This window comes from Bemisia tabaci, chromosome 2, assembly GCF_918797505.1.
Source record: "Bemisia tabaci chromosome 2, PGI_BMITA_v3".
Classification (NCBI taxonomy): Eukaryota; Metazoa; Arthropoda; class Insecta; order Hemiptera; family Aleyrodidae; genus Bemisia; species Bemisia tabaci.
In genome coordinates, this window is record NC_092794.1 from 56,357,106 (window position 1) to 56,384,336 (window position 27,231).

The 27,231-nt window shown below is 42.5% G+C and overlaps 1 protein-coding gene across 6 annotated transcripts in view; it reads left to right on the forward strand.

Moving 5' to 3' along the window:
• baz (par-3 family cell polarity regulator) overlaps nucleotides 1-27,231 on the forward strand; it is a 59,769-nt gene that overhangs the window by 3,042 nt on the left and 29,496 nt on the right. For 5 of the 6 annotated variants that reach the window (XM_072295900.1, XM_072295901.1, XM_072295903.1 and 2 more), the window contains exons 1-3: nucleotides 6,864-7,132; nucleotides 17,554-18,323; nucleotides 20,874-21,158. In XM_072295900.1, the coding sequence (XP_072152001.1) occupies nucleotides 18,087-18,323; nucleotides 20,874-21,158 (522 nt within the window). In that variant the 5' untranslated portion in view covers nucleotides 6,864-7,132; nucleotides 17,554-18,086. Of the gene's footprint in view, nucleotides 1-6,863; nucleotides 7,133-17,553; nucleotides 18,324-20,873; nucleotides 21,159-27,231 lie in introns of those variants that run through there. The other variant, XM_072295905.1, reaches the window with a different exon arrangement.

The following is a 27,231-nucleotide window of genomic DNA, read 5'->3' on the forward strand; positions in this document are numbered from 1 at the left end:
CTGCGGAACAAAGTGGATCAGCTATGTAAACAAATTGATAATATTAAGTTAGTTAATGATCGCAGAGATCAGTACAACCTCAAAAATAATATAATTATTGCAAATATCCCAGAAAGTAAAGATGAGAATCTATTAAATATTGTTGGTAATATAGCGAAAGTTCTAGGAGTTAAAGCTGAGGGTATTTTAGCAAGCCATCGCCTTAAAGGGCAAACAGTCAATGGACCAAATGTGGCTCCAAGGGAAATAATAGTCAAGTTACTTAGGCATGATGTTAAAGAAAAGCTCATGGAATCTTTTAAGAAGAAGCGCAATGGCAAACTGCTATGGTCAGAAATTCTAGGTACAACAAACAAGAGAGGGCATGAGAAGAAGGAAAAAAAGAGTAAGGATGTTAACATTTACTTAAAAGACCATCTAACGCCATTCCGTAGCTTTCTACTTCGAAAGGCAAAGAGGTATTTGAAAGAAAAAAAGCTTGCTTTCGCCTGGGTCAAGCGAGGATCCATCTATGCTAGAAAAGAGGAGAAGTCTGCTGCTAAACACATACTCACTGAATCAGATCTTGATATCCTGGTGAAGACTGAAAATGCTGAAATTCAGAACCCTGAGGGTAATGAAGACCAAAGCCCTGCAAAGGATCAGGTTGACTAACCCTGTTTCCTCTATTTTCCTTCTTTTACTTTCCATACCTCATCTTAGCTTATCTTGAAAGAACTTTATTTTTTCTCTTAATTTAGCCTACAGCATAATGGGCCTCTGTTATTGTATTAATTAAATATGATGAAAATTGAATCATATAGTTAGACTCTTTTCACTTGTATTTATCTAGCAATGTCACATACTATTGATGCCAAGGAAATCAAGTTAGTTTGTGTGAATGTTAGGTCACTGAAGGGTAACTTCAAAAGCTTTGAAGCCTTTTTAAAGAGTAGACGATCAATCTATGACATTATTATCTGTACAGAAACATGGTATAATGCGGAAAAAATGCACCTGGTTTCTCTTGAAGGATATGTTAGTCTCCATGCCAGCGCTGGACTGAATAAGTCTGATGGCGTCTCCATGTATATCAAAAAAGGTATTACATTTGAAGAAATACCTGTTATTACTACTGTTTTCTCCAGTTTACAAATTAAGCTCAAAGCCAAAAATACTGAAATAAGGGTTATGGGGATTTATCGATCTCCCTCCAGACCAACTGGTATTGACTTTTTCCAAGAACTTGGAAATAGCCTAGTCAAGGGTCAAAATGAAATGCTAGTTGTTACGGGCGACTTCAACATCAATCTACTTGCTACAGAAGCCCCTACGATTGAATTACTAGATCTTTTGTCAGGAAAAGGTTTTATTAGTCTGATAAATGAACCCACTAGACCAAACCTCAAAGGTGAGGACACTTGTCTAGACCATATTTACATATCAAAACTATCTAAGGATATTTTAGTCAAGGGCGAAGTGATCAAAAGTAAGGTCGCAGACCATTACCCTGTCCAGCTCTCTATTGGGACAAAAATCAAGTGCACAGCTCCAGGGGTAGATACAAACATTACAGTAATTAATTACCAAGAAGTAGCTAAAAATCTTAGTGGCAAAAACTGGGATAGTTTGTATAAAATTACTGATACAAATGTAGCAATAGAAAACCTCTATAAGTGTCTTGATGAGACTATTAGACTAAATTCATGTATAAGGAAAAAACCAGCTTGTAGAGATAAAATACTGAAGCCTTGGATCACCATAGGTATCGTTCGTAGCATCCAAAGACGTGACAAAATTTTCAAACTTTGGTCAAGCGATAAGAGTAATGAGGAGCTGAGGTACAAATATCTTCTCTATCGTAATGCTATCGTCAAGTTGATCAGAAACAGTAAAAGCAATTATTACCAAAAAGAAATACGGAAAGCTAAAAATGATCCAAGGAAGTATTGGTGTATTATTAACAAATTGAGTGGACGGGAAAAAAGTAGGGATTGCCGAATAGATGTTCCACCCGATGAATTAAATGATTACTTTAGTACAATAGGTGAGAGATTGAGCGATGAGGTCACCAAAGAATATAAAAAATCTAGTCACAAAATTGCACATCAGACTCATAGAGCTCCAAAAATTTCTTTTGAAAACTCCATGTTTATGTATGCCACTAATGAGGATGAAATTAGGGCAATAATTGCCAAACTAAAATCGAACACCAGTTGTGGCTCAGATACAGTATCAGTTACATTACTCAAAACCTGCTCTTTCCAACTGTCAAAACCTCTCACCTATCTATCTAATCTTATGATACAAACTGGAGTATTTCCAGATAAGCTAAAAATTGCTGAGGTAATTCCTATTTACAAAGGTAAAGGAAGTCAAAATGATCCTTCTGGATATAGACCTATATCGTTGTTGTCAAATATAGCCAAAATAATGGAAAATGTTATTAAAATACGGCTAATGGGGTACTTAGGTAAGCAAAAAATTATTCCCAAAAATCAATTCGGTTTCATTCCTAAGAAAAATACCAGTCATGCAGTGGCTCATTTCACGAATAAAGTACTAGATTGCTGGGAAAAACACAAAAAATGTGCTGGCATCTTTTTAGATGTCCAGAAGGCTTTTGACTCTGTGAATCATGCTAAGCTTATAAATAAAATGGAAATGTTTGGAATCAGAGGCCTTGCCTTACAGTTATTTAAGAGTTATTTAAGTAATAGAATGCAGCGGGTCAGAAGCACAAAAATGAGCGGCTTTAGGAAAGTCCTAGCAGGAGTACCTCAAGGTTCCGTCCTGGGTCCCATTCTGTTCATTTTGTACATTGCCGATTTATGTGATCTTTCTTCTCTTGAACGCTACATCTCCTGCTTTGCAGACGATACTGCGATTCTAATCTATGCTGAGAATTGGCAGGAACTAAAGAACAATATTGAAGACTTTTTAAATAATATAATTATCCCCTGGTTTGGGAAAAATGGATTATCTTTAAATGCCAACAAAACTCTTATTGTACCCTTCTCTCTTAAAATAACGAAGGAAATTATTGAAACTTTATCAAAGATAAAACTACACACGCATAGCTGTAAGGCAAACGCTTGTTCCTGCCCCAAAATTAATCTCGCATTGGAAGCCAAGTATCTTGGCATTTTACTAGATTCCTCTCTTTCCTGGAGAGGACATGTTAATATGGTAGTTAGAGAGTTGCGTAAGATTACTTATTCCATAACAGAACTAAAAAATTACCTTAAAATTGATAACCTTCGTCTGGTGTACATTTCTCTTTTTCAATCTGTTCTCTCATATGGACTGAGTGTTTTTGGTGGTGCAGGCTCTACCATTCTGACACCATTGGTTAGAGCTCAGAGGAGAATTATTAAATCCATCCTTAATTTACCCCAGCTTTACCCGTCAAGCGAAATAAATGAGCTCCTAAATGTCCCCACACTCAATCAGCTTTATAAATATGAGCTTCTAAAAATTTTACCAACTTTCATAGACCAACTACTCCACATTTTTTCCCAAAACAATTACCAGACAAGGGCAGCAAAAGTCTCTAAATATACTGTCAAGAAACCTTTTTTTTCACTAGAAGCCTCCAAGCGGGGAGTTTTTGTTAATATATTAGATTTATTTAATGAGTTACCAGAAGAGTATAGATTTTTCTTTTTAAGTGGGGGTTCGATGGGAGACCTCAGCCCCCACTGTCTCACTAATTTGAAAGATTTTGTTTTTAATTTAGGGCTTCTTTAATATCGTAGTTAAATTGTTACTGTAAAATGTTGTTTTTGTACCAAATACGCTAAGGTACCATATGTTTTCCCGCATAGTTTCACCATAGTGACCTATACTTCACCTGTGTATTTTTTCTTTTCTTTATTTTCCCTCTCTCTCTTTCTCTTTTATTTCTTTTGCATCTAGCAGATTCAATCTTATCTTTGTTTTTCTTCCATTATTGTATTAGTACTTTATAGACTGTTTAGTTTACCCACCAGGCAGGGCTACCTTTTGTTAAATATGTTGTCAGTTCCTTTGGTTTATATTTTTCGTATGCAGCCCTCCACACAAGCAGCATTGCTTACTGGAGGGTCTTGCCAGCTTAAGTGTGATTATTTTTGTAATTTTCTTTTTGTAAAAATAAATAAATAAATAAATAAATAAATAAAAATAACGCATGGACCACATTTTTTGTGCTGTCTTTTGTACCATTTGGACCAAGCTACTCAATGAAAACAGGGAATCAGTGTTACAATTGTTTGAGGCTGCGGGCATCAAGTTTTTGAGGGGGGGGGAGGGCACTACGCGATATTATTCTTAACTCTCTTCCTGAATAGAAACGTTTCAAAACTTCGGACTATATTTAATTTCTTGTTTTCGTTTAAATGAATAAAGAAAAAAAAAGGGACCATCAGATTACTTCAAAATTTTCTGTGAATAAGGGTGGCAAGGAAGGACTGAAGGGACAGGTGGAATAAAAGAATAGGGTTTGAAATGATTTACTTCGGAAAATTTGCAGAAATTGTACCTATGCAAAGCTGTGTGTTGATCAAGAATAAAACAAACGTGGATATGTGTGACGTTGCAATTGGAGATGAATACGCTTTTATTTGCGTGCAGCGTGCAGGTATCGATTCTTGACTTATTTCACGGAAGGTGTAACGAGAAAACTATTCGACCACAGGTGTAAGCATATTGCCGCTAGCTAGATCGAAGGCGCGTCACACTGCGAAGATGACTCGATCGCGCTACCGATCCTCGATGGCGCGACGCCAAAATCGCCGCGAACTTTGGACAACGCGTCATTATTCTTGCTTGACTCTCTGCTCGGTTTTACCATAATTTAAGGAAACATAATTAGCTTAATAGTAGCGATTCAGAAACTCGGACCGTGTAAAATTTTTTAGGTGTAAGTACTGAAGAAAAAAAGAAAGCCGAATGAACAAAAACGCCAAGTTGAAAATGTCTGTGATTTTATTTGAAATAATTTCGGAAAATTCCGGGAAGCTTTCCAGAAAAACGCGTGTAGCTTTTTAAAAAATAATGATTAAAAATGAAGCATAATTTAAGGTGTGCAACGTTGCAATCGAAGATAAATACGCCTTTTTTCGCAAGCAGCCATCGATATTTGAATTCATTAACGGCGACTTAGAAACTCGGAGCGTGAAGGAAGGAAAGTGGAATGAACGAAAATAGAAAGTCAAAATTTACATTTCCAGGGCTGGATTAAGGGGGTGGCCACATGGGCCGCGGCAAATGTAGGGGGCGGCAAATTTTGCAATTTTTTTCAAATGTAGGTATAAAAGTACATTTGCAAACGGGAAAAGGCGACAAAATCTTGCATTTCCTGTGAGTATCGTAATTTCTAATTTTGTCGTTTTGCGGCGATACAAAAGACAGCAACTTTAATTAGTCGAGTTATAAGAGGAACCAAACACGCGATTTGGCCTGGAGCGGCGCGGCGCGGCGCGGCGCAGAGAGCAATGATGACGAGGATTTGAGATGGAAAGGAGAAGTCCTAGACGCGGCGATCGGCATGTAACACATATTAGCGCCTACAAGACTGCATGAATACCTCACGCATAGCGTCAAACACTAGGCGGTCAGCAACGGTCGCCGTGTAACGCATAGCGCCTACAAGACTGCATGAATACTTCACGCATTGCGTCAAACACAGTGCGTTCAGCAGCGGTCGGCGTGAAAGGCATAGCGCCTACAAGAGTGTAGGAATACTTCACGCATTGCGCCAAACAAAGTGCGATCAGCACGGCGCGGCGGTGGAAGTTAAAATTATTGAACCACATTTATGATTGTTCTTTCATAATTGTTTCGTTCATTTCTTATTAATGGAGGGCACTGTCCACACAGAGACAGGTTTACGGAACTCATGCTAGTAGTGTTGACAGGGCTTCCGCAAAAAAATGTATCCAACACGAGTAAACGCGTCTTATGCATCCCTCTCCCTCGGGCACGTTCACTTGACAGTTTTTATTGATATTTAAAACGAATGAGATGGGGGCGGCAAGTAGGTAAATCCAGCCCTACTCTCGTGGGTTGCCTGTAGTTACTTAGTCAGTCTATTACCTACGTCCTTTGTCCATTGAAACCACCTGCCTCCACCAATAGGATCCCTTCATATCCTTTTTGCCTTCTTTGTCTGTTGCTTCGTCCATCAATTTCAATAATCAGCCCGCTTGTAATTTGCTTCAGGTCGGCAGTGCGACATTAATCTTCAGGGGGCCAGAGAGCGTACTCTCTAATTTTGCAGGGTGTCTACAAGTCCGGAAAGCCCGGAAATAGCACTGATTTTTTAAGAGCGGTCCGGAAGTACCCAAAAGGGCGGAAATTCCGCAAGAAGGTCCGGATCTTTTTTCATTTTTTGTTCTTTTTATCAAATATGAGCGAGAAATTAAAATTTTTGGAATTTCGTCTGTTGGAGGTACCTACTGAAAAAGTACTGAATTTCTCGGGAATGTACTGAAAAAGTACTGATTTTTGGCCAGTCCGTTTTAGCAAGAGTCTTGTTTAGTGTAAGTCTTGGTTAAAATTAAACGTAGAAACTTTACGTTTGAACTTATCCATTTTATGGGGCTAATATTCTAGCTGAAACACGGTTCCGTGACAAGCGCAACCGACCCATCGGGTTGTCTCCGGTCACAATTCGGCAACGTCCGGATGCTGTTACGGCGTTTTCCCTCGGTACCGTGCTAATCGCTGGCGGTGCTGGCGCATTTTCTGCACGGGAAATCGTGGCGTTTCTGCGCTTTTCCCGACGGGGACGGTCAGCTGCAGCGAGGCAGTCAGCTGATCGCCCTCCACCCCGCCCCCCGCCCCGCTCCGGCGGAGCCGTGAGAGGCGGGCGGCCTTCGGAGCGCCACGCAACGCATCGCGCAAGGAGTGCCAGTCCCAGTCGTGGCTGTCAGTGAGCATTATCCGGTCGCGCGCTCGTGACCTGCCTCTTCGTTTGGCTAATCGCGGACGCCCTTTCGGAATCCGTCACTCGCGTCCGTCGACGAGTGTCTCCTTTTCGCGCCTTAACGTCGACGTCGTCGTCGTAGTGCGTGAGTGTCAGTGTTTCCTTGTGTGTGTGCGAGTGCGCGTGTGGTCGTTCGTCACCGCCGCACGGAATTCTGCGTCGGCCGGCTTCGGATCCCTCTGCGTGAGTTCAGGATACAGAAGGCCCTGCGACGTTTTTCTGTCAGGGTCGCCGAGCTGAGGACGAGGGAGAGAAATCTTGGAAACGTAGAGACAGGGTGTCTGCAGTTAGCGGAAAGTCGGGGTGGAGATGGGCCGAGGAAAAAGCGGGAAAGCATTGGGAGTTCGGGCGAAAAACATCGAAAACACAGGGATAGGTCAGGGAAACTCTGGGAAAACTGGGAAAAGTCGGGGGATAGGGTTGCCACAGTCAGGGAACACCGGCAAGTGTCAGGGAATTTTAGAAAGTCAGGGAAAATGACGAAAATGTCTGGGGAAAATCGTCAAGTCACCTTTATTTCCTTTCTCTAATGGGTTTGACGTTATGAAAACAAATTTTGTCTGAAAAGTATTTCAAATAATGTCTTTTTAGCATCTGGCATATCCTTAAGTGAAAGGGGATTTTAAAAAGTCAGGGAAAACCTGGAAACGCTAGGGAAAAATTGTCAAGTCACCTTTATTTCCTTTCCAAAATAGGTTTGATGTTATGATCAACAAATTTTGTCTGAAAACTGTTTAAAATAATGTCTTTTTAGCGTCTGGCATATCCTCAATTGACAGAAAATTTTACCAAAATGTGACAGAACGATCAGGGAAATGTCAGAGAATTTCATTTTCTAAATTCTGTGGCAACCCTGTGAAGGTCCTGTGATAGCCCTGCGACGTTTTTCTGTCAGGGTCACGGAGCTGTAGATGAGGGAGAGATATCTTAGAAACGTAGAGACAGGGTGTCGGCAGTTAGCGAAAAGTCGGGGTGTTTTTCAATTTAGTTCACGATTCTGCCGTGTAAACGAATGCATCAGAGGCAACTGAATATTCAGAAAAGAGTTGTCTTCAATATTTCACAAACCTTAAATGAAATGAATAATTCCTCTAAAACAACAAATTAAGCCCCGACTGCAGAACACAAGGTTTTCCGGGGAGCAGTAAGTGCGCAAAAATGTAGAATCGGAGGGTTGGGCTGCGAAGCGGTCCGGAGGCGTAGGCATAGCCCCCTAGTTCTCAGTAATCATCGGAAACACTGTCATTGACCATTTAAAAGGGTCAAGAATCATAGAATTTTACCGTTGACAGTAGAAAATGATTATTATTTATTTCGTGTTCGGCAAGGCAGGTGTGTGTACAGTCCACTGATTCCTTGCTTGGTAACGTTTTCAACGAATAAAAAATTAATTGGACTACACTTTGCAGTTGGGAACGACAATTTCTGGCTCATCCGTAAAAACACTTATAATCATAGGGGAACGAACGGTACATACGTTGTTCCTAAACTGAGCCAGAAATGGAAGTTTCTAATAGGAAAACTCAGTCTATTTTCTAGATTGCACGTCGTCAAAAATGGGTATCATTTTGTTCATTGCATAGGAACGTAGATGTACTGCTATTTTTTCGGAGAATACGTCCACGGAGAGTTTGCAGGTGTTCGAAAGTAGATGAATTTCGTATCATAATGAAAACCATGAAGTAGAAAGAGCACGAGGATATGCCTGGTATCTGGATTGAACAGCTAATGGAGTAGATAAGACCAAATGACCTACTGTACTGAATTACACGTGCCACAAGGGGGTGGTTTTCTATTTCTTTGCGCATACCTTTTGGATAAAATTCATGAAAATTTTCACGAGCTCAGCACATTGAGCACTCTCAAATGAAACAATACAATTTTTTCGTGGAAATTCTCCATTTTTGCGTTTTACTGCTCCCCGGAAAACCTTGTGTTCTGCAGTCGGGGCTTAATTTGTTGTTTTAGAGGAATTATTCAATTCATTTAAGGTTCGTAGAACATTGAAGACAACTCTTTTCTGAATATTCGGTTGCCGCTGATGCATTCGTTTACACGGCAGAACCGCAACCAGAACCGCGAATTGAATAAAATCATTTGTCAGGTGATTTTCGTCTTTGTGCGGAGGTGAAATATTTCCGTGAATAGTTATGGTAATCACGTAAACCTCACCACGCGACGAACTTGGAAGACTGTTCCGAAGCGGTGCAAGTAGGTAGGTAGGTAGGTCCGAATAGCTGAAAGTCGCGAAGCGTGAATCATCAGATATGGATATTTTCCGATTCGAAGCTATGGTAAAGAATCGATTATTAAGGTTTGATGATCACCTCGATGATCGATCCTTTTACGTAGGTTTAAATGTGAGATCAATCGATCCATCGCGAAGATCGTCTCAATTATCACAATTTAGTCGCACCTTCGGAGATGAGGACGATCTCGCATCGAAGAAGCCTCGGTCGCGAGCGAGCGCCGCGCAGGGTGTGATCGGTAACCTTTAAAGGTTAACTTTAAAAATTAAATAACTTTACTGTAGACTGGTGAAAAAGCCACTGGAGAAAGACAGTATAACCCTTGGATTATTTTGAAGCCGATTGCCGAGACAAAAATTCGCATATCGGAGCTGCACTGAAAAAAAAAATCTCAGTGTATTTACTAAGAAAAGGGTAAAATTACCAAGAATTCAGGGTTCTATTTGATCCCAGTTTTTTCTTGGTAAAATTACCATTTATGGAATTGGTCATTTTACCGAGAAATCTTGGTAAAATTTTGAATTTTCTCGGTAATTTTACTGGACCTTGGTAAAAAAGCCAATATTTTTTATCGACTGTGGTAGAATTACCGAGATAAAATGGCAAAGTTACCGGCAATTGATTACAAATAAAAGTGGTATTTTTACCTGAAAAAAATAGTAAAAATACCGGTTTTTAGGTAAGCTTACCGGTCTGTCTTGGTAAAATTACCAATAATTGGTAAAAAAGTGAAATAGTAAAGGTACAAACGGACCTTGGTGAAAACGCCGAGAATTTTTTTTCAGTGTGTGACGTCGAAAATACATCCATTTCGATCGAGACTTTCCCAACTGTCCGCTCCCTCCTATTTTATTCAAGGAAAATCAAGGGTTCGTAGATCCGCGTGTTGCCTTAATTTCGAACGAAGGGTGTATCGGGAACAATCTGGAGAATGCTAAATAGGTATATTTATTCAAGGAAAATCCAGGGCTCGTAGATCCGCGTGTTGCCTTAATTTCGAACGAAGGGTATATCGGGAACAATCTGGAGAATGCTAAATAGGTATATTTATCCAAGGAAAATCCAGGGTTCGTAGATCCGCGTGTTGCCTTAATTTTGAACGAAGGGTTTATCGGGAAAAACCTGGAGGTTGCTGAATAGGTGTATTTTCTCCCGAAGTTGTAGACTATTTGTTTTTCGCTCACAAGAGAAAACTTCGGAAATTGTTGACTTGCGGGAAAACGTTGGAAACTGCCATTGAATCCGCGGAAAAGCTGATCATGGAATGTTTTTCGTTGAACCAAAAAGTTTTCTTTTAAGTGTTTCTAGAACTAGGGAATTTTTTGGAAAATCGGGGGAAAAGTTGTGATAAAATTTTTGTCTGATAACTTATTATGGATTTTTTACTTTTCAATTCCAAAAAGCAAAGGAGCATGGAACTTTTCCTTCGCTAATTGTTGATAAGTAGGAAATTTTATGAATTTTGAGACTGGGAATCACAGAATATTGTAATGAGTTTTCTTACTTTTTGATTCCAAAAAGGGGAGTGCAGAATTTTCTCTAAAAATTGCTGGTGCAACGAAAAAACGCCGTAAACACAATTTTTCATTTTTTGGAAACAATGTATCATAGCAGAAAAACCTATGTACCTTGGGACAATGTTTTTCCAGAATTCTCTCGCAAATACTATCAAGAACTTACCCGAAAATTTGAGGAGCATGGGTAGAACAGTTTTTATTTTATAACATGTTAAGTTCCAAAAAACGAGGGGAAATCTCGATGGATTTACGGCGCTCTTGCTTAGCGCGGCTGACGTGGTTCCGAGGATTCCCCGTGAGAATTTTTCTGGCGGATTTGTTTTTCTATTTTCTGATGGCGGTAAGCCGGCGACACTTCGCGTAGGTCGCGAATACCCGACAACAAACGCTCTCGGCCCGTGTTGGAGATAGCGTGTGTAGATAGCAGGCACTTGAGCGAGACGCCGCGCCGCGCCATCGAGTTTAATAGGTCCGCTCCCCTCGGAGCGAGCGGATAACTTATCGGCCAATTCACTATCACCCGATTGTATTGAGTCAGTATTTTGCCCATTCAGTCGCAAGACGATTAGGTGGATTCGCGAAACGTTTCGACTTGCCGTGTGACAATTCGTAATTTGTCGCTTCCCTGACGAAAGAACGTAACTTCAAGTTAATTTGAATGGAGATGTTGCATGTGTGAGGGATTTGCGATTTGACTGTTGATTCTTATGTAAAAGTTCGCGAGAAACAGGATGGTGCCACTGGTTTTCTCTGAAATCATCTCCCAAGCTCAAAAAAAGCTCTCAAAGTGAGGCCAAAATGGAAGGGATATCCCACCCTACCCTGAGAGTCCACCTCTACATCAAGACAAACTCTCCATGCTAAGATTCGTAGCAAATACATTTAGCAGTGATGCCGTGTTTTCAATTTTGGAGTCCCCAAATAAAGTTGCAACCCTGCTAATGTATTTGCTCCTTGTCTATGTATGGAGAGTTTGTTTTGTTGTAGAGGTGGACTCTAAGGGTAGGGTGGGATATCCCCTCCATTTTGGCCTCACTTGGAGAGCTTTTTTTGATCTTGGGAGATGATTTCAGAGAAAACCAGTTGCACCATCGTGTTTCTCGCGAACTTTTACATTAGAATTAACAGTCAAATCGCAAATCCCTCACACATGCAACATCTCCATTGCATAGTTGAATTTGGCAATAGCTGATGTGGCTTGGTTCCTTTCTGCTTAACGCGGTCCAGTTTTTGCCCTGGAGAGTGGATCCGTTGCGCTGGTCATAGACTTGTGTTTTGAGGCTTGGTTTTTGTAAATCAGCTAAAAATAATAAGATCCGTCCAAACCGCAACTTTCTATTCTTCAATATTAACCGAGATATCGCCCATTGAAGAGGCGGTTTTTTGACGTCATCCACCGCGGTAGTAACTCCCTTGGTTTCTTCCACCTTGTTTTCATCAGTCGATGTGACGCACATTTGCACTGGTTGTTCAACGTAAAACTCGGATGAAAGCAAGGTGGAAGAAACCAAGGATGTCACTACCGCGGTAGATAACGTCAAAAACTCGAGTTTTCGAGGGACGATATCTCGGTTAATATTGAACGTATAAAGTTGCTGTTTGGACAGATCTTATTATTCTCGGGTGATCTACAAGAATCAAGCATCAAAACACGATTCTGTGACCAGAGCAACGGACCCATTCTCCGCACCCCTGGGTAGAGTACCTATACATATTGAGAGAGTATGGCCACTGGGCCCCATGGAGAGGCTTAGGACCCAAAAATGGCGGTGCTTTGTTTTGGTTTTTGTGGATGGGAGGGGGGGGGGTCATTGCCAACTTTTGACGGTTATCACCAACCGTACTTGCTGTCAACCTTACTATATCCAAGATAATTTTTCTCAAAAATTGCACACGGGTAGCCTTAAAAATATGTAAAGAAGTCGCAATCGTGCATTTGGGTAAATTTCTCGTTACGATAAGCAAAGAAAACTACATTTTGAGTCATTTTGCATGACATTAATTTATGGCGTCCGCCATTTTTGGGTCCTAAAGGCTCCATTCAGCTTAAGATAGCTGAGCCAATCAGAGATGGTAACACCAGTGGCCATACTCTCTTAATACAGGTACTCTACCCCTGGGAAATTCTATTTCGGCCGCTCGGTGAAGGTGCCCGTCGTGTCGGAGTGCCTGACGTCACACTCGGAGCACTCGTCCCAGTTGACGTCGGAAGAAAGTCACGTGAATTCGGACGGGGTACCTTTCTCTCGAGTCTGTCTAAAAATGGGAATTATCCGGCGGGGAATTGGGCGGTAAACGTGGCCGCGCTGTGTGTGAAAGAGCCAGGAAGCGGCGCGGTGGCGGCGGCGGCGGCGGCGGCCGGAGGCAGAGTGAAAGGAAAACCATCGCGAGCGGAAGATGGTAGAGAGTGCGGGAGCAACGGCCGTCCTCATCAGAAAATTGTCTTGGATCGTTCCAGCCGCGGCTCTTGCACGTCATTAACGTCAAGAGCTATCTCTCCGTGCCAGGAGCTCCTGAATCAGGCGGGCGCCCGAAAATACTGTACCGACGCGGTGTAGGGTGTATAAGTAGGGCTAGAGCATGGTGTCTAGATTTTTAAAAACTGGAAAAAACCGGAATTCATCAGGGAATGAAAATTTACCGGGAAAATCAGGGAAAAATCAAGGAATCTGTTCCAGAAACCGGGAATCTCTTTCATTGACCGGATAAGATCAACATCAGGAACATTTTTTAATTAAAATTTTGAATGTGCGTCAAAGAAATGGCCGTAAGATTAATTAAAATCGATATTCATATCTGAAACTGTGGAAAATTATATTCTTTCCCCCAGGAAAATCCCGGGAAAGTAGGAGAAAACTTCGGTTTCTCATCAGGGAATGAGCTCCTGAAAATCGGGGAATGAGCTTTGCCAAGAAAACTAGACACCATGGGCAAGAGAACCGGAAAATCGGGAATGAGTCAGTTGCGCTTGTCGGAGAATCGTGTTTTAATGTTTGATTCTTGTAAATTAGCCGAAAACCATACAATCTGTCCGAAGAGCAACTTTCTACGCTCAAAATTAACCGACTTACTGCGTTTTGAAAAACTCGTTTAATGACGTCATCCACAGCGGTAGTGAATAGTGATACCCTTCGTTTCTTCCACCTTGCTTTAATTTGTCAGGGAGACGCACATTTTTACAGGCAATGCCGCAATCACACGCTGAATTTAGCAGCTGAATGTGGAAGTCAACAGTCATCTCCCAACGGCTGAAATTTCACAAATTTGAGTTATTTTCATCCAGATGTGTATCAAATCCACTCGAATAGTTCAGACAAATCCTACATTAGTCCGATGGTTGCTGAGAATCGTTGCTGAATTTTGACGTCACGCGCAAAATTCAGGCATCGGGTCGATGACTTCCACATTCCAGCCACATTCAGCCCCCACATTCAGCGTGTGATTGTGGCATTACTCAACGTGAAACTCGGATGAAAGCAGGGTGGTAGAAACCAAGGGTATCACTCCCGCGGTGATTCAATGTTTTTGGGTGGATGTCGTCATAAACCGAATTTTCCAAAGCGCGATATCTCGGTCAATTTTGAACGTAGAAAGTTGCTGTTTTGGACAGATATTATTTTCAGCTGATCCACAATAATCAAGCATCAAAACACGATTCTGTGACCAGCGCAACTAACCCAGGTGTCGGGGAATTTCATCGAGTCTGGGGAAAGTCGGGGACTTCGATGGATAAGGCAGGAATTTCGTAAAATATATTAGATCCTGAATCCGTCCACACAATCAGTCTGAGTCACGGTCTGGCTCAGGGTTCAATGCTCTCATTGTCAGTTACACTGTGGAAAGCTCATAAGCGTATTTTCGTTGACGAGCGGCCGAACCAAAATGGGTGGATCATATCGGTTTCGTATTTTGTTTTGACGCGATCATACTTTTTCGGAACAACATCGGGACTCACCAGATGGATAGAAGGAAATTCTTGCAAACGTTGGAGCCGAAATATACTTGATCCTATAAAAAGTAGGGTTTAGAAATGACCTGATGAAGATGACGCCATCCGATCAGCATCAATGGAGATGTTGCATGTGTGAGGAATTTGCGATTTGACTGTTGATTCTTGTGTAAAAGTTCGCGAGAAACACGTTGGTGCCACTGGTTTTCTATGAAATTAACTCCCAAGCTCAAAAAAAGCTCTCAAGTTGAGGCCAAAATGGAGGGGATATTCCACCCTACCCTTAGAGTCCACGTCTACATCAAGACAAACTCTCCATACATAGATAGGGAGCAAATACATTAGCAGAGTTGCCACTTTATTTGGGGACTCCAAAACTGAAAACACGGCAACCCTGCTAATGTATTTGCTCCCTATTATTGCATGGATTATTGCATGGAGAGTTTGTTTTGATGTAGAGTTGGACTCTCAGGGTAGGGTGGGATATCCCCTCCATTTTGGCCTCACTTTGAGAGCTTTTTTTGAGCTTGGGAGTCAATTTCAGAGAAAACCAGTGATCATCGTGTTTCTCGCGAACTTTTACATAGATTCAACAGTCAAATCGCAAATTTCTCACACATGCAACAGCTCCATTCCGAAAGTCTAACCTCAAATGTTTACCAACCCGATTATAATCTCGCCACTATTATTGCGGCATTTTGGCTCGACCGATTAGCAACGAAAATACGCTTCATCTAGAGGAATAATTTTCTGCGAGGAATTCAAAATGAACCGAAGCGATAAGCTGCCCAACCCCTGCAAGTTTTGGTATCGTCATTGTTCTTGGTTTTCCCCACCTCGGGCCACGTTTTTTCTGACGCCTCACAATTTTCTTCCGGGCCACCCTAAATTTCGGCGTGGAAATGGCCGCGTCTGCGCGGTCTCAGAGTGTAGATAACCGCACTGACGCGCGACGCGGCGCACCGGCCGCTGGCAGACGCATACGCGACCGCCGCGCCACTTTCTCCTCCGACCGACGATCCGCCGTCCAATCAAGGACCGCCTATGCGCACGCTACGCCAATCGGTTTTTACGCGGTTTCATCCGGCCCCGAGGGACCATAAGTGTGCTCTGCCATGCCGAAGCAAAAACCGCGTATCTACACCAGATCCCCACCGGTTCTTACGTGGTTCCTGTATTCATCAGCAGCGATGTGAAATGCGTTCCAACGCTCTCGCATATCCGATATCCGATATATTCCGATCGCGCACCGGGCTGACGAGCGCCGCGCCGCGGCCCAGAATGCTGCCGTGCTAAGGAAGAACGCCGCATGAGCCTTCAGACGTTGCCAAGTTTCTTCGAATAAAACCGAATTTACTGGGGAAATTGTGAATATTATTTTCCTAAATTTTCAGACGATTTCGTGCGCAATTTTATCTAAAACATATGAAAATTTCAAAGAAAAATGTGCATGAATGTAGTCAAAATTACATGTTTTATCGGAGGAGATTTGGCAACTCTCGAATGTTCATACGGCGTTTTTCCTTAGCACGGCAGAATACGGCAGGAATGCTGCCCAACTTGCGAAATCGAGTTTTCTCAAATACTCAACTCATCGGATTTAAATGAACTTAATGAATTCGCGCGAACGGCGGCCGAATCCGTCCTGATCGCATGAAACGTAAGTTGTCATGGAGCAGCGAGTGCGTAAATATTGCCGTAATTCCCGATAAATTAACGATAAATGCAAATTCTCTCGAGACAAAGCAGTGTTGTCATGTAAAGTGGCGTTCCCTCGAGCGGCTCCCAGCAGCCGAATTTCTTTGTTTTCATTCTGATGCGTAATCGCACAAACGAGCAGGAGGCACCGCGTAATGCTGTTATGCGTGACATGAGAGAAATACGTGCCTTGTCTTTATAATTAAAGGTAAATGTTTGTCAAATCTCAATCGTTTGAGGAATTTCCAAACTGGACGAATAATCACTGACAATTTCTTTAAATATGGACCTGTGTTCAATGCAATTTTCCGCTCGGAAATTACTTGAGCACATACAATGTCTCAAAGCTTCATTTTTGCACTTACTTCTCGCAATAGCAACACTCGCCCGAACGAAGAGGGGGGGGGGGGCTGGGTGAAAATCTAGGAAATTTAGGGAATTTTAAAAAATCGAGGAGGTGCGATAATTTTGCAAAAGGCCAGGGATTTTTTTTCAGTTGCAAAGAAGGTAGCACTCAGCGCGAGGCTCACCCTTTCAACATTAATTAAGTCATTTATCTTCCAAGCGACGCGCGGGGGCGTCTAGGACTTTTTCCAACATTGACCAGGGTTTTCTTTTGGGGTAGGAAAGTGAGGGGAAATCAGGATATTCTGATATGGAGCCTTTCAACGCTCTGTAGACTGGCCGGTTGCATACACTGTTCGGGAAATCAAGTAGCCAGTACCAGAAGTTTAGCTCCGGCTAATAGAATTTCTGGAGATGTAGCAGACGCATAAGTAACATTACACCCTATCCCGCGGGCTGATTGTTGAAACAGATAGACAAAGCTCTAGACAAAGAAGACGTAGGGAGTATGGAGCATTCCTATTGGTTGAAATGGGTGTTTCTCATAGACTTAAGGAGTGATGGAGACTAACTGAAGGGTCTCTCGTGGGTTGCCGTTAGTTAGTCTATTACCTACTGCCTTTGTCCATTGCAACCACCAGCTTCCACCAATAGGTTCCCTTTATATCCCTTTTTGTCATCTTTGTCTATTGCTTTGTCCATTTTCAATAATCGGGCCTCTGGGCTACTAGATTTCCTACGGAGTGTGTGCAGCTAGCCTGGTACCGGTAACCACTACCAACCTGTCTCTACTATCCACGAAAAACTCGTCGTATCGATAAATCAAAAATTTCTTCAATTCTTTAGATTCAAGCCCAGATTGTATGAATCGCAGTCGATCCATCTCAACCTTTCCTGCGTAACATTAGTTTTTTTGTTTTTTGAAGACTCCTTTTGACCGAAACTTAAAACATTTGCCTCGCGAGTGCTCAGTCATGTGTTAACTTCAGTGTAACAAATCGAGGATTCCAAGTTTCCTCGTCTAGTTTCTAAATCAACATAAGATTCAACGTAAAAGAAGACTGTGTGATCAGCACATCGAACTTAAAACCTTCGCCTCTCGAACAGTCGGATTAACTCGAGGTTAATCGAATCAGGAACCTCAAATTTTCCAACCAAGTTCTGAAGTTTTTCGGTCAATTTTTGGAACCAATCCACACCGAACGCTATACTCGGTCACCGAAGCGACACGGGGAATCGAGCGGTATGATTTGGCGGAGCATGTGCGGTGCCGGCGGGAAAAGGCGGATGGGTCACGGTGATCGGGGACATCGGGCCTAGCGCGACGAGTGGGCGCATTGGGCGCAGTGGGCGCCGACCCGGGAAAGAGACCGGAACATATGGTATGGAAAGGAAAGTGCGAGGGGGCCTTGGGCTTGGGGGCCGGCGGGGGCGGGGGGCCGGAAAAGCGCGAGGCAAGCGCGGCGGCCTTGGGAGGCGGAGGCGGCATGAGCATGAGCGCCAAGTGCGGGGAAATGGCCAGCAAACTGGTCCACATCTTCGGCTGGCGGCATACCTACCAGGTCCAGGAGGCCCAGCGGGCCAACCACATTCATGACGTCATCGTCGTCGGCCATGTAAGTTCCGCCTAGTGCTGCTCTTCAATGTTTCCGCCGAGAGGGTTTCCAGCCGTTTGGAATACTTGGAAAGTCAGGAATTTCATGGAGGAAGTCCAGTGGCGTGGCGTGCTTTGCGATGTATGGATTGTTACGCCATTTAAACCTATGGAAAAGGATCGATAAACACAGGGTGTTCGCAGCGAACACCTTAATACCATAGGATTCTTTACCATAGGTTTAAATGGCAGAACAATCGGTACATCGCAATTCACGCCGCGCCACTGAGGAAGTCCAGGGTGTCTACAAGTCCGGAATTTCCGGAAAGTCAGGAAATAGTGCTGATATTTCAAGGGCGGTCCGGAAGTATTGAAAAAGTGCGGAAATTTTGCAAGGAAGTCCGGAATTATTTTTATTTTTGTCGCAATTTGAGCGGGAAATCAAAATTTTTGAAATTTTTCGAATTTAAAAGTTGTAGGTATTGAAAAAGTACTGAGTTTTTCTGTTGAGGAGGTACTGAATTTCACGGGAATGTACTGATTTTTGGCCAGCCTGTTTAGGTAGATACCCTGGCTAAGAGGGTTTCCAGCCGTTTGGAATACTTGGAAAGTCAGGAATTTCGTAGAGGATGTCGGGGAGCTTCGCGGATAGGGAGTCGGCTTCAGCTGTTGACATTCGCGAAAGCGCGAAAAGCTTCCGAGTGTCTTTTAACGTATTCGAATCTCTAGCGGTGGACATTTCTGCCGTGATAGCGAAGAGAGCAGTAAGTGCACGCTGGGATGAACCTCGAGACACATGAAAGCAGTGGCGTGGCGTGATTTGCGATGTATCGATTGTTATGTCATTTAAACCTATGGTAAAGAATCGATTTTTAAGGTGTTCGCTGCGAACACCCTGTTTATCGATCCTTTTCCATAGGTTTAAATGGCAGATCAATCGATATATCGCAATTCACGCCACGCCACTGCATGAAAGCATGTGCTAACCGTGGCTCATACAGAAATGCACTTACTGCTCTCTTCGCTATCACGGCAGATTTCGCCCAAAGTGTAGCAAAAGTCCAGGGGTTGAAACAGTTCTCTGCTTCCACAATTTCGCGCGAGTCGAAAAAGTGCTTCCATAAAATTGTATGATTTTTTTTTTATTTTATTTTTTTTTTATCTTCTTTTTTTTTAGTCGTCAAGTCTTTCGGTCAACCGATGGGAAGAAAATTTTAAAATGGCGGTATGAAAGGCTTGCTTATTTTACCATTTCTGCCAGGTCCATTTTAGCGCTTCATCCTGGGACACTCTGTATAAAGTACTCTAGAACGGTGGATTTTTGGCTCCCACGATGTAACTTTTTCTTATACAGTGGAAATCGGATATTACGACATCGCCTATAACGACGTATCGGTCATAACGACGTGCGATCTAATCGTACCCTTGATTGACTTCCCACTGACTCAGTGTATTTGTGCATCGGTTATAACGACGATCGGATATATCGACAGGGTGTCTACAAGTCCGGAATTTCCGGAAAGTCTGGAAATAGTACACTGGAAAAAGAAAACACATCGGATCTAGAGTTCAGACTCTTGAAAACATTGACAAGAAAAAATACTCTTGATTCAATCAGATTTTTGCTTTAATCAAAAAGAAATCCGCTCAAATTAAGAGGCTTGGTTCTTGATTTAAGCAAAAATCCGATTGAATCAAGAGTCCTTTTTCTTGTCGATGTTTTCAAGAGTCTGGACTCTAGATCCAATGAGTTTTTTTTCCAGTGTTCTGATTTTTTAAGGGCGGTCCGGAAGTACTGAAAAAGTGCGGAAATTCCGCTAGAAGGTCCTGAATATTTCATTTTTGTCGCAATTTGAGAGAGAAACTCAAAATGTTGAATTTTCTCGAATTTCGTCAAATGGAGGCACTGAAAAAGGACTAAATTTTTCCGTTGAGGAGGTACTGAATTTCTCGGGGATGCACTGAAAAAGCACTGATTTTTGGTCAGTCTGTTTTAGTTGACACCCTGAACGACCTAATCAGCCCGGTCCCTGGAGGGTCATTGCAGGGACGAGTTCTATAGGACGCCGTTCTGTTGTGAGCGGGTGATTGCAGCGCATTCTCGCGTAGGACCCTAGTCAACTCAGAGGATCCTTCCCCCCGAACCTTGACTCGTCCATCGCCCGCTCCAGAAGTGAGGTTAAACCGAAGATTGAAAAATAACACAGAAGGCGGCTGAATTCTTGAAAAATAAGTATATTTTTGGCGTTTTTCGACTCCTTTCGACGACGAAGGGCACGTCGCTCATTTTAGGAAGGTGAAAAATTCGATTTTTTGCAGATATACGCGATCCTACGGATTTTAATGAAGTCCAGCAACTCATAACAGCTGTGAGTTGCGAGGGTCCTACGCGAGACAGCAGCACTAGTACCTGCTCACGAATTTTTACGTTGGCTCTTACGGGAGTCCAGGGTCCTATAGAACTGGTCCCTGGTCGTTGTGTCCGATTTCCATTGCAATGTGTTCCTCTATATTTTGTGCGGATCCACGAAGGAACTTCGTATTGACTTGTTTGTGATTTGGATTGTTTCAGAGCAATGACACGTGGGTGGGGGTGCAGAGCCTGGAGTCGCAGTCGGACGGCGGGATCCTGGACCCGGACGACCGGGTGCGGGACGTGGCCGACGACCGGGAGCAGATCATCGCCAAGTTCGAGGACGCCGACGGCGACGGCGACGGGGTCGAGGGTCCCGAGGGAGACGTCCACCTCCACCACGGCGGCGACGGCGCCTCCGCCAGCTCCCAGGGCACCGGGAGCCCCGACCTCTTCCACGCCCACCACCCCCATCACCCTCACAATCTCAAAACGGACATCGAGGTGAGTCACCCACATCCTCCACTCTCCACGAGGAAATAAAGAGCACCGGAAAAAAAATGGACCTTTAACCCAATTTGACCCTAGCCCCCCCCCCCCCAAATTTTAGCATACCCCAAAATCGTTTGACGTGCATAAGGAGACCATAAATGGACCGCGTTAAACAGAAAGGAACCAAGCCACATCAGTTATTGCCAAATTTAACAGGGGAATTTGATTTTTTACGAGAAAACGTTTTAGCGGATTCCTTTGAAAATTTTACGGAATTTGCTTTGTATCATGGAGAAAATTCATAGAAATTTGCACAAAAATCCGCACAACCGTTTTCATGTAAAAAATTAAATTGCCCGATTAAATTTGGCAATAGCTGATGTGGCTTGGCTCCTTTCTGTTTAACGCGGTCCAAATATGGTGTTCTGTGCCAATTTTGAATGAAATCGAACAGATAGATTCTGAGATATCGCTGTACACAGATTTGGAGGACGTCGGACGGACGGACACACATTTTTTCAAGTATGGTTCTTTTGACTCCTGGGACCTTAAAACGTCCAGAAATGATGAAATTTCAACTTTTTTTTTTTTTTTTTCTTGGAGGATGACAATATTTCCTCTCTACCCTAGGGGAGCGAGAAAGTAAAGAACACATTGGATCTAGAGTCCTGACTCTTGAAAATATCGACAAGAAAAAGTACTGTTGATTCAATCAGAATCTAGCTTAAATCAAGAACCAAGCCTCTTAATTTGAGCGGATTCCGTTTTGATTCAAGCAAAAATCCGATTGAATCAAGAGTATTTTTTCTTGTCAATGTTTTCAAGAGTCTGGACTCCAGATCCAGTGTGTTTTTTTTTTTCCCAGTGCGGTATACTGCCGTGCTCAGGGGTGCAGAAACTTCCCAACCGCGCGACCGGCCGTTCGCGTGAAATGGGGGAACCCATGTGAGGACGAGAAAAATGGGGGAACCCATGTGAGGACGAACAAAGTGGGGGAACTTGGACTGTTGAGTGCGCTACTTTGAGGGAACTTAACCAAAGACATAAAGACGGAGCGCTCGTATCTAAAAGCACGGGGAAAAAGTGAAGCTAGGTTTGGCGCTGCGCGCTTGTGTGAGTGTGTAAATGAGCGCGGGAATCCATGGCGGCAAACGGAAATTTGATTTGAACTTGTCCTCTTGATTTTTGCACATTTCTTCTTTGAAACGTATTTTAGATTCCTAAAACGAATATACTAAGAAAGTTCGGTCTGCGTCCTAATATAATACACCTACTTTTGCTCGGTAACAGGCAGTAATCTCAGATAAAGTTAGTTTTTCTTCTGCTCATGGTGGTTCTGCAGGTTCAAACAGGCCGTTACAGTTCTAGATCAACGTTACTCCCAAATGAAATTAATCGGTCGACGACGGACTGAAACTAACCTATAGTTAAAAAAATATGAGTGTGTACCTAAATTTGGGCAAAAATCAACCTAAAATACTTTGTTTCCGCAATTTTATTTATTAGTTCCCGCCCTACATTTGAATTCAAACTTGTCCCGATTTCGCCGCCAATCCTCTAGCCAATAGTAGAGGTGATTGAAAAGAAGCTCTAGAAGCTTCATTTTTTGCTTTTAGTGCTCCGTCTTTATGTCTTTGATAGGCTTGTGCTTAACGGCTACTTTTCGGGAACGTGATTACTGTTACTGCTACTCAAAAATCACAGTGAAAAGTAGCAGTGATTTTTCACAGGATAACTGACAAACATAACCTAAAAATACCGCCGTCTCCAGCAGTTCGTTGGCTCTAGTCGGATCACATGATTCACATGTGAAAAGTAGCAGGTGGCGGTTATGCTGTGATTTATCACAGGTTAACCTTATCAAACGATCCTTCCCAAATGCTTTCTACATCTTCAAAATTAAAAGTACCACTGATTTTCTACAGCATAAACTCTTTAAATCACTCGTTCTTCTCATGTTTAATCCACAAGTCATAATTTCCGGAACTATCTGTGAATCACAGGTAAAAGTAGCAGTGAGGCCACGGAGTTATTTATCACTGGTTGACATGAAAAAGAGAATTTAACTTTAAAAAAAAAACTTCTCGTAGTGATAATCTAGGTGAATATTTTAATAGCTCTCAGTTTTTATCATAATGCCATGTTCTTTAAAGTTAAATTCTCCTTTTTAGGTCAACCAGTGAGAGATCACTCCGTGGGTTCACTGCTACTTTTACCTGTGATTTATCACTGGACTGGTTGACGTCACTACCTACAATGCATTGTAATATTCGGAGATTTCACGTGATTGGCTATCCGCCCTAGGGTGCTACTCTGCTCTGCCACTGTTATCATGCTGCTCCTTTTAAACTGCTACTGCTCTTTTTGCTTCGTTATCGCAATCGCAGTGTATCCAACTGTAACTATGATTAACCATGTGCAAGCTCATTCATACATTTTTTTCGCCGTTTAACACTAAAGTTTTGGTTACTCACTGTTTAACTATCAGCGACTAACTTTTGATGAAAACTGCTCAAAAAAAGAGCAGAATAACAGGTGTTCCTCGCCAGTCACAGTGATCGATCACTGCTACTCAAGAATCACAGTGATTTTTACCTGCTACTGCGATCGCGGTCACAAGCCTAGTCTTTGAACTTAACTGTCAAGCGCGCTGTTCTTGGGGGAACAAAACATTAAAGCGCGCTGTTTTTGGGGAACCAAACTGTTGACCGCGCTGTTTGGAGGGAACCCAGCTGCCGACCGCGTTACTTTATGTGTCGCGCAAAATTCTGCGAAAACTTAGAATGGGGGATCCTAAATTTATTTTGGGGGAACCCCTGGAAGTTTCTGCACCCCTGGCTGTGCTAAGCAAGAACGTCGCATGAACCTTCAGATGTTGCCACATTTCCTTCAATAAAACCTTACTTTACTGGAAAAATCGTGAGGTTTTCTCTTCAATGTTTTCAGACGATTTTGATCGCAATTTCGTCTAAAATGTCTGAAAATTTCTAGGAAAAATCCGCATAATCGCTCTCGAAAATAAACATTGTATCGAAGGAAATTTGGTAACTCTCGAATGTTCATACGGCGTTTTTTCCTAACACGGCAGTATAATGTACATGAAGGACGGAGTTCAACAGAGACGCACCTAATCGTATTAGGGGCTGTTCGTAGATTACGTAACGCGTAAGTACGCGTAAATTACGTAAGAGCGTTTACACCATTTTTATTAGCATATTTTCCGAAGAAAATAGCACCGATCACGGGTCGTAGATCACGAAAATGATGTATTTATGGTTGGTCGGTAGATACGTTCATTTGGTGCTTTTAACATCTGAGCCATTAACACCTTAGAGGAGAGAAACATTGACTTAATTCAGAGAAATCATGCTCTTGTATAAAACGGACCATCCCAAGAAACCTGTTACCCTATATCAGCTTGCCGATGGATTATCACCTTCATTATGAGGGGCTAATAGTCCCAATTCCGTCTATGCCAAGGAAAAACGCCGCATGAACTTTCAGATGTCGCCAAATTCCCTCAATAAAATATTCGTTTTCGAGGAAATATATGAATATTTTCCTTTGAAATTTCTGATACTAGATTGAATTAAGAAATAATTTCTCTGAAAAATTGGGAGAAGAGTGTAATTAAGTCTCCCCGAAAACTTGTATTTAATCAAAAGAAATTTGTCAAAGTCTGAAGGTTCATACGACGTTCTTCCTCAACACGGCAGAATGGAGATGTTGCATGTGTGAGGAATTTGCGATTTGACTGTTGATTCATATGTAAAAGTTCGCGAGAGACACGATGGTGCCACTGGTTTTCTCTGAAGTCAACTCCCAAGCTCAAAAAAGCTCTCAAGTTGAGGCCAAAATGGAGGGAATATCCCACCCTACCCTGAAAGTCCACCTCTACATCAAAACAAACTCTCCATGCAAAGATAGGGAGCAAATACATTGACAGGGCTGCCGTGTTTTCAATTTTGGAGTCCCCAAATGAAGTGGCAGCCGTGTCAATGTATTTGCTCCCTATCTTTGCATGGAGAGTTATTGTTTTGATGTAGAGGTGGACTCTCAGGGTAGGGCGGGGTATCCCCTCCATTTTGGCCTCACTTTGAGAGCTTTTCTGAGCTTGGGAGATGATTTCAGAGAAAACCAGTGGCACCATCGTGTTTCTCGCGAACTTTTACATTAGAATTGACACTCAAATCGCAAATCCCTGACACATGCAACATCTCCATTTGACCAAGTCAAGAGGCTCAAAAGGCGTTCTTCCTTCACACGACAGAATTCAGATCTGTAGCCTCTCACGTCGCGTCATTCCGGTGGGCGTTCGCGTATGTTCTCTCGGTCAGTGGCGCGCGTCGTGACTCGTCAAAGCTCACCTTTGATGCAGCGATGGCCATCAGGCGAAGATCTTGAATAAATTTGTTGACTCTACCGGAGATCTTGAATATCGCGACGCTGCGACGAAAAATCCAAGCCCAATGCTAAGAATGTTGACAAATAAGAAACGTCTCGCGAACTCCTCGCGTGCACATTAGCATCGACGTCACCTAAGGGCCTACTATGACTGTACCTGCATACAAATCACGAGAAACCGCTTATAGTCCAGCGCTGAAACTCGAACTCCGATTGGCCGAAGTAGTAGCCAGCTTATACTTAATCTGCATAAAAACCGCGAGAAACCTCCAAAAGTCAAGCGCTGTAAATCCCGACCTCTGATTGGCCGAAAAAGTAGCCAGCTTAGACTTAATCTACATAAAAACCGCGAGAAACCGCAAAAAGTCACTTGCGTTAAGCTCGATCTCTGATTGGATAAAACAGCTGTCGACGGTAAAACTTCCAAAGCGTGTTTCTCGGGTTGAGACGTTGTAGACTTTCCGTCGTCTTTTATTTTTAATTGGAAAATTACTCAACGGCAATTCTTATGAAGCGTCGTGATTTTTCTTCTCTATGCGAGGAAAATTTTGTGAAAACTTTAAGTAATTATGTCGATTCCCTCTCATTTTAAAAAAATAAAATTGAAGCAGAGCTTTCAAAACAACGGACACGGAATACGTGGTTTGTGAGTTTCACCGTCGAGTGTTAGTAAGTCCTACGTTTTTTCGTAAAATTTTTAAGGATCGTCCCAAAGACTGTTACCAATCATTCGAGTTGTCAAAAGTCGACGAACTTTACCTTTTACTAAAAGTATTAGACTTATTTATTTTATGTTAGCAAGACAGTCGCCCGTGGAATTTTTTGCATGCTTGCTCGGGCATGTTTTCAGCAAACGAAACACGGACATTTAAAACCAACGGTTATCGCCATCAGGTGTCGCTATCTTCGTGCAGCTGTTTCTCTCATCAAAAGAGAATCCAGTGGCCTTAAAGTAACAATTCTTCTCATACTTATAAAAGAGGCCGAAATGAAGAGAAAATTTTATACGTAATAAGAAATCCACGATGCGAAATGCATTTGAATCCTTTACATTGAGGAATGCCATGCACAATCTTGCAGTTCGTACTGCTCAATGGCATTTTCTAGGTCTGGTTAGGGAGCCCGGTAGACTGGGTGACCACTTAGCAGCATCAATTATTTTGTGTAAATTATTTTTGTGTGCGAACTTCGCCATTTTTGAGCCCTAATCAGCCCCTCTTAGCCTTAAATGACTAACAATAAGCCAATCAGAATCAGGGATGCACGCGTGACATGAAACGTATGAAACATTGGAAATTTCTGTGAAATATTTCATGATTTCACGAGGCTGTGAAATATTTCATATTTTTCAGGGGCTAGAGGATTCAACCCGCACGAAAACGCTCAAAAACAGAAGAAAGCCACCATTTCTGCATTTTGCGAAACATGAAAAGGAACCGGTGTTTTTCAATATCTTTTATAAATTTCTGAAATTTCAGAAAAAATTTCACGTGAAATTTCAAGAAAAATTGCAACCCTGATCAGAACCTCGGTAAAAATTGGCGATAAGAGCTGCGTTTTAAAATACCATAGGAATTCTTATAGCCGACTAAAGAAGGCTACCGAAAGTCATATAGCCGACTGTAGAATGCGGAGAAAATCATACGGCCGTGCTATACGGAGCGATAAAAAATTATGCAGC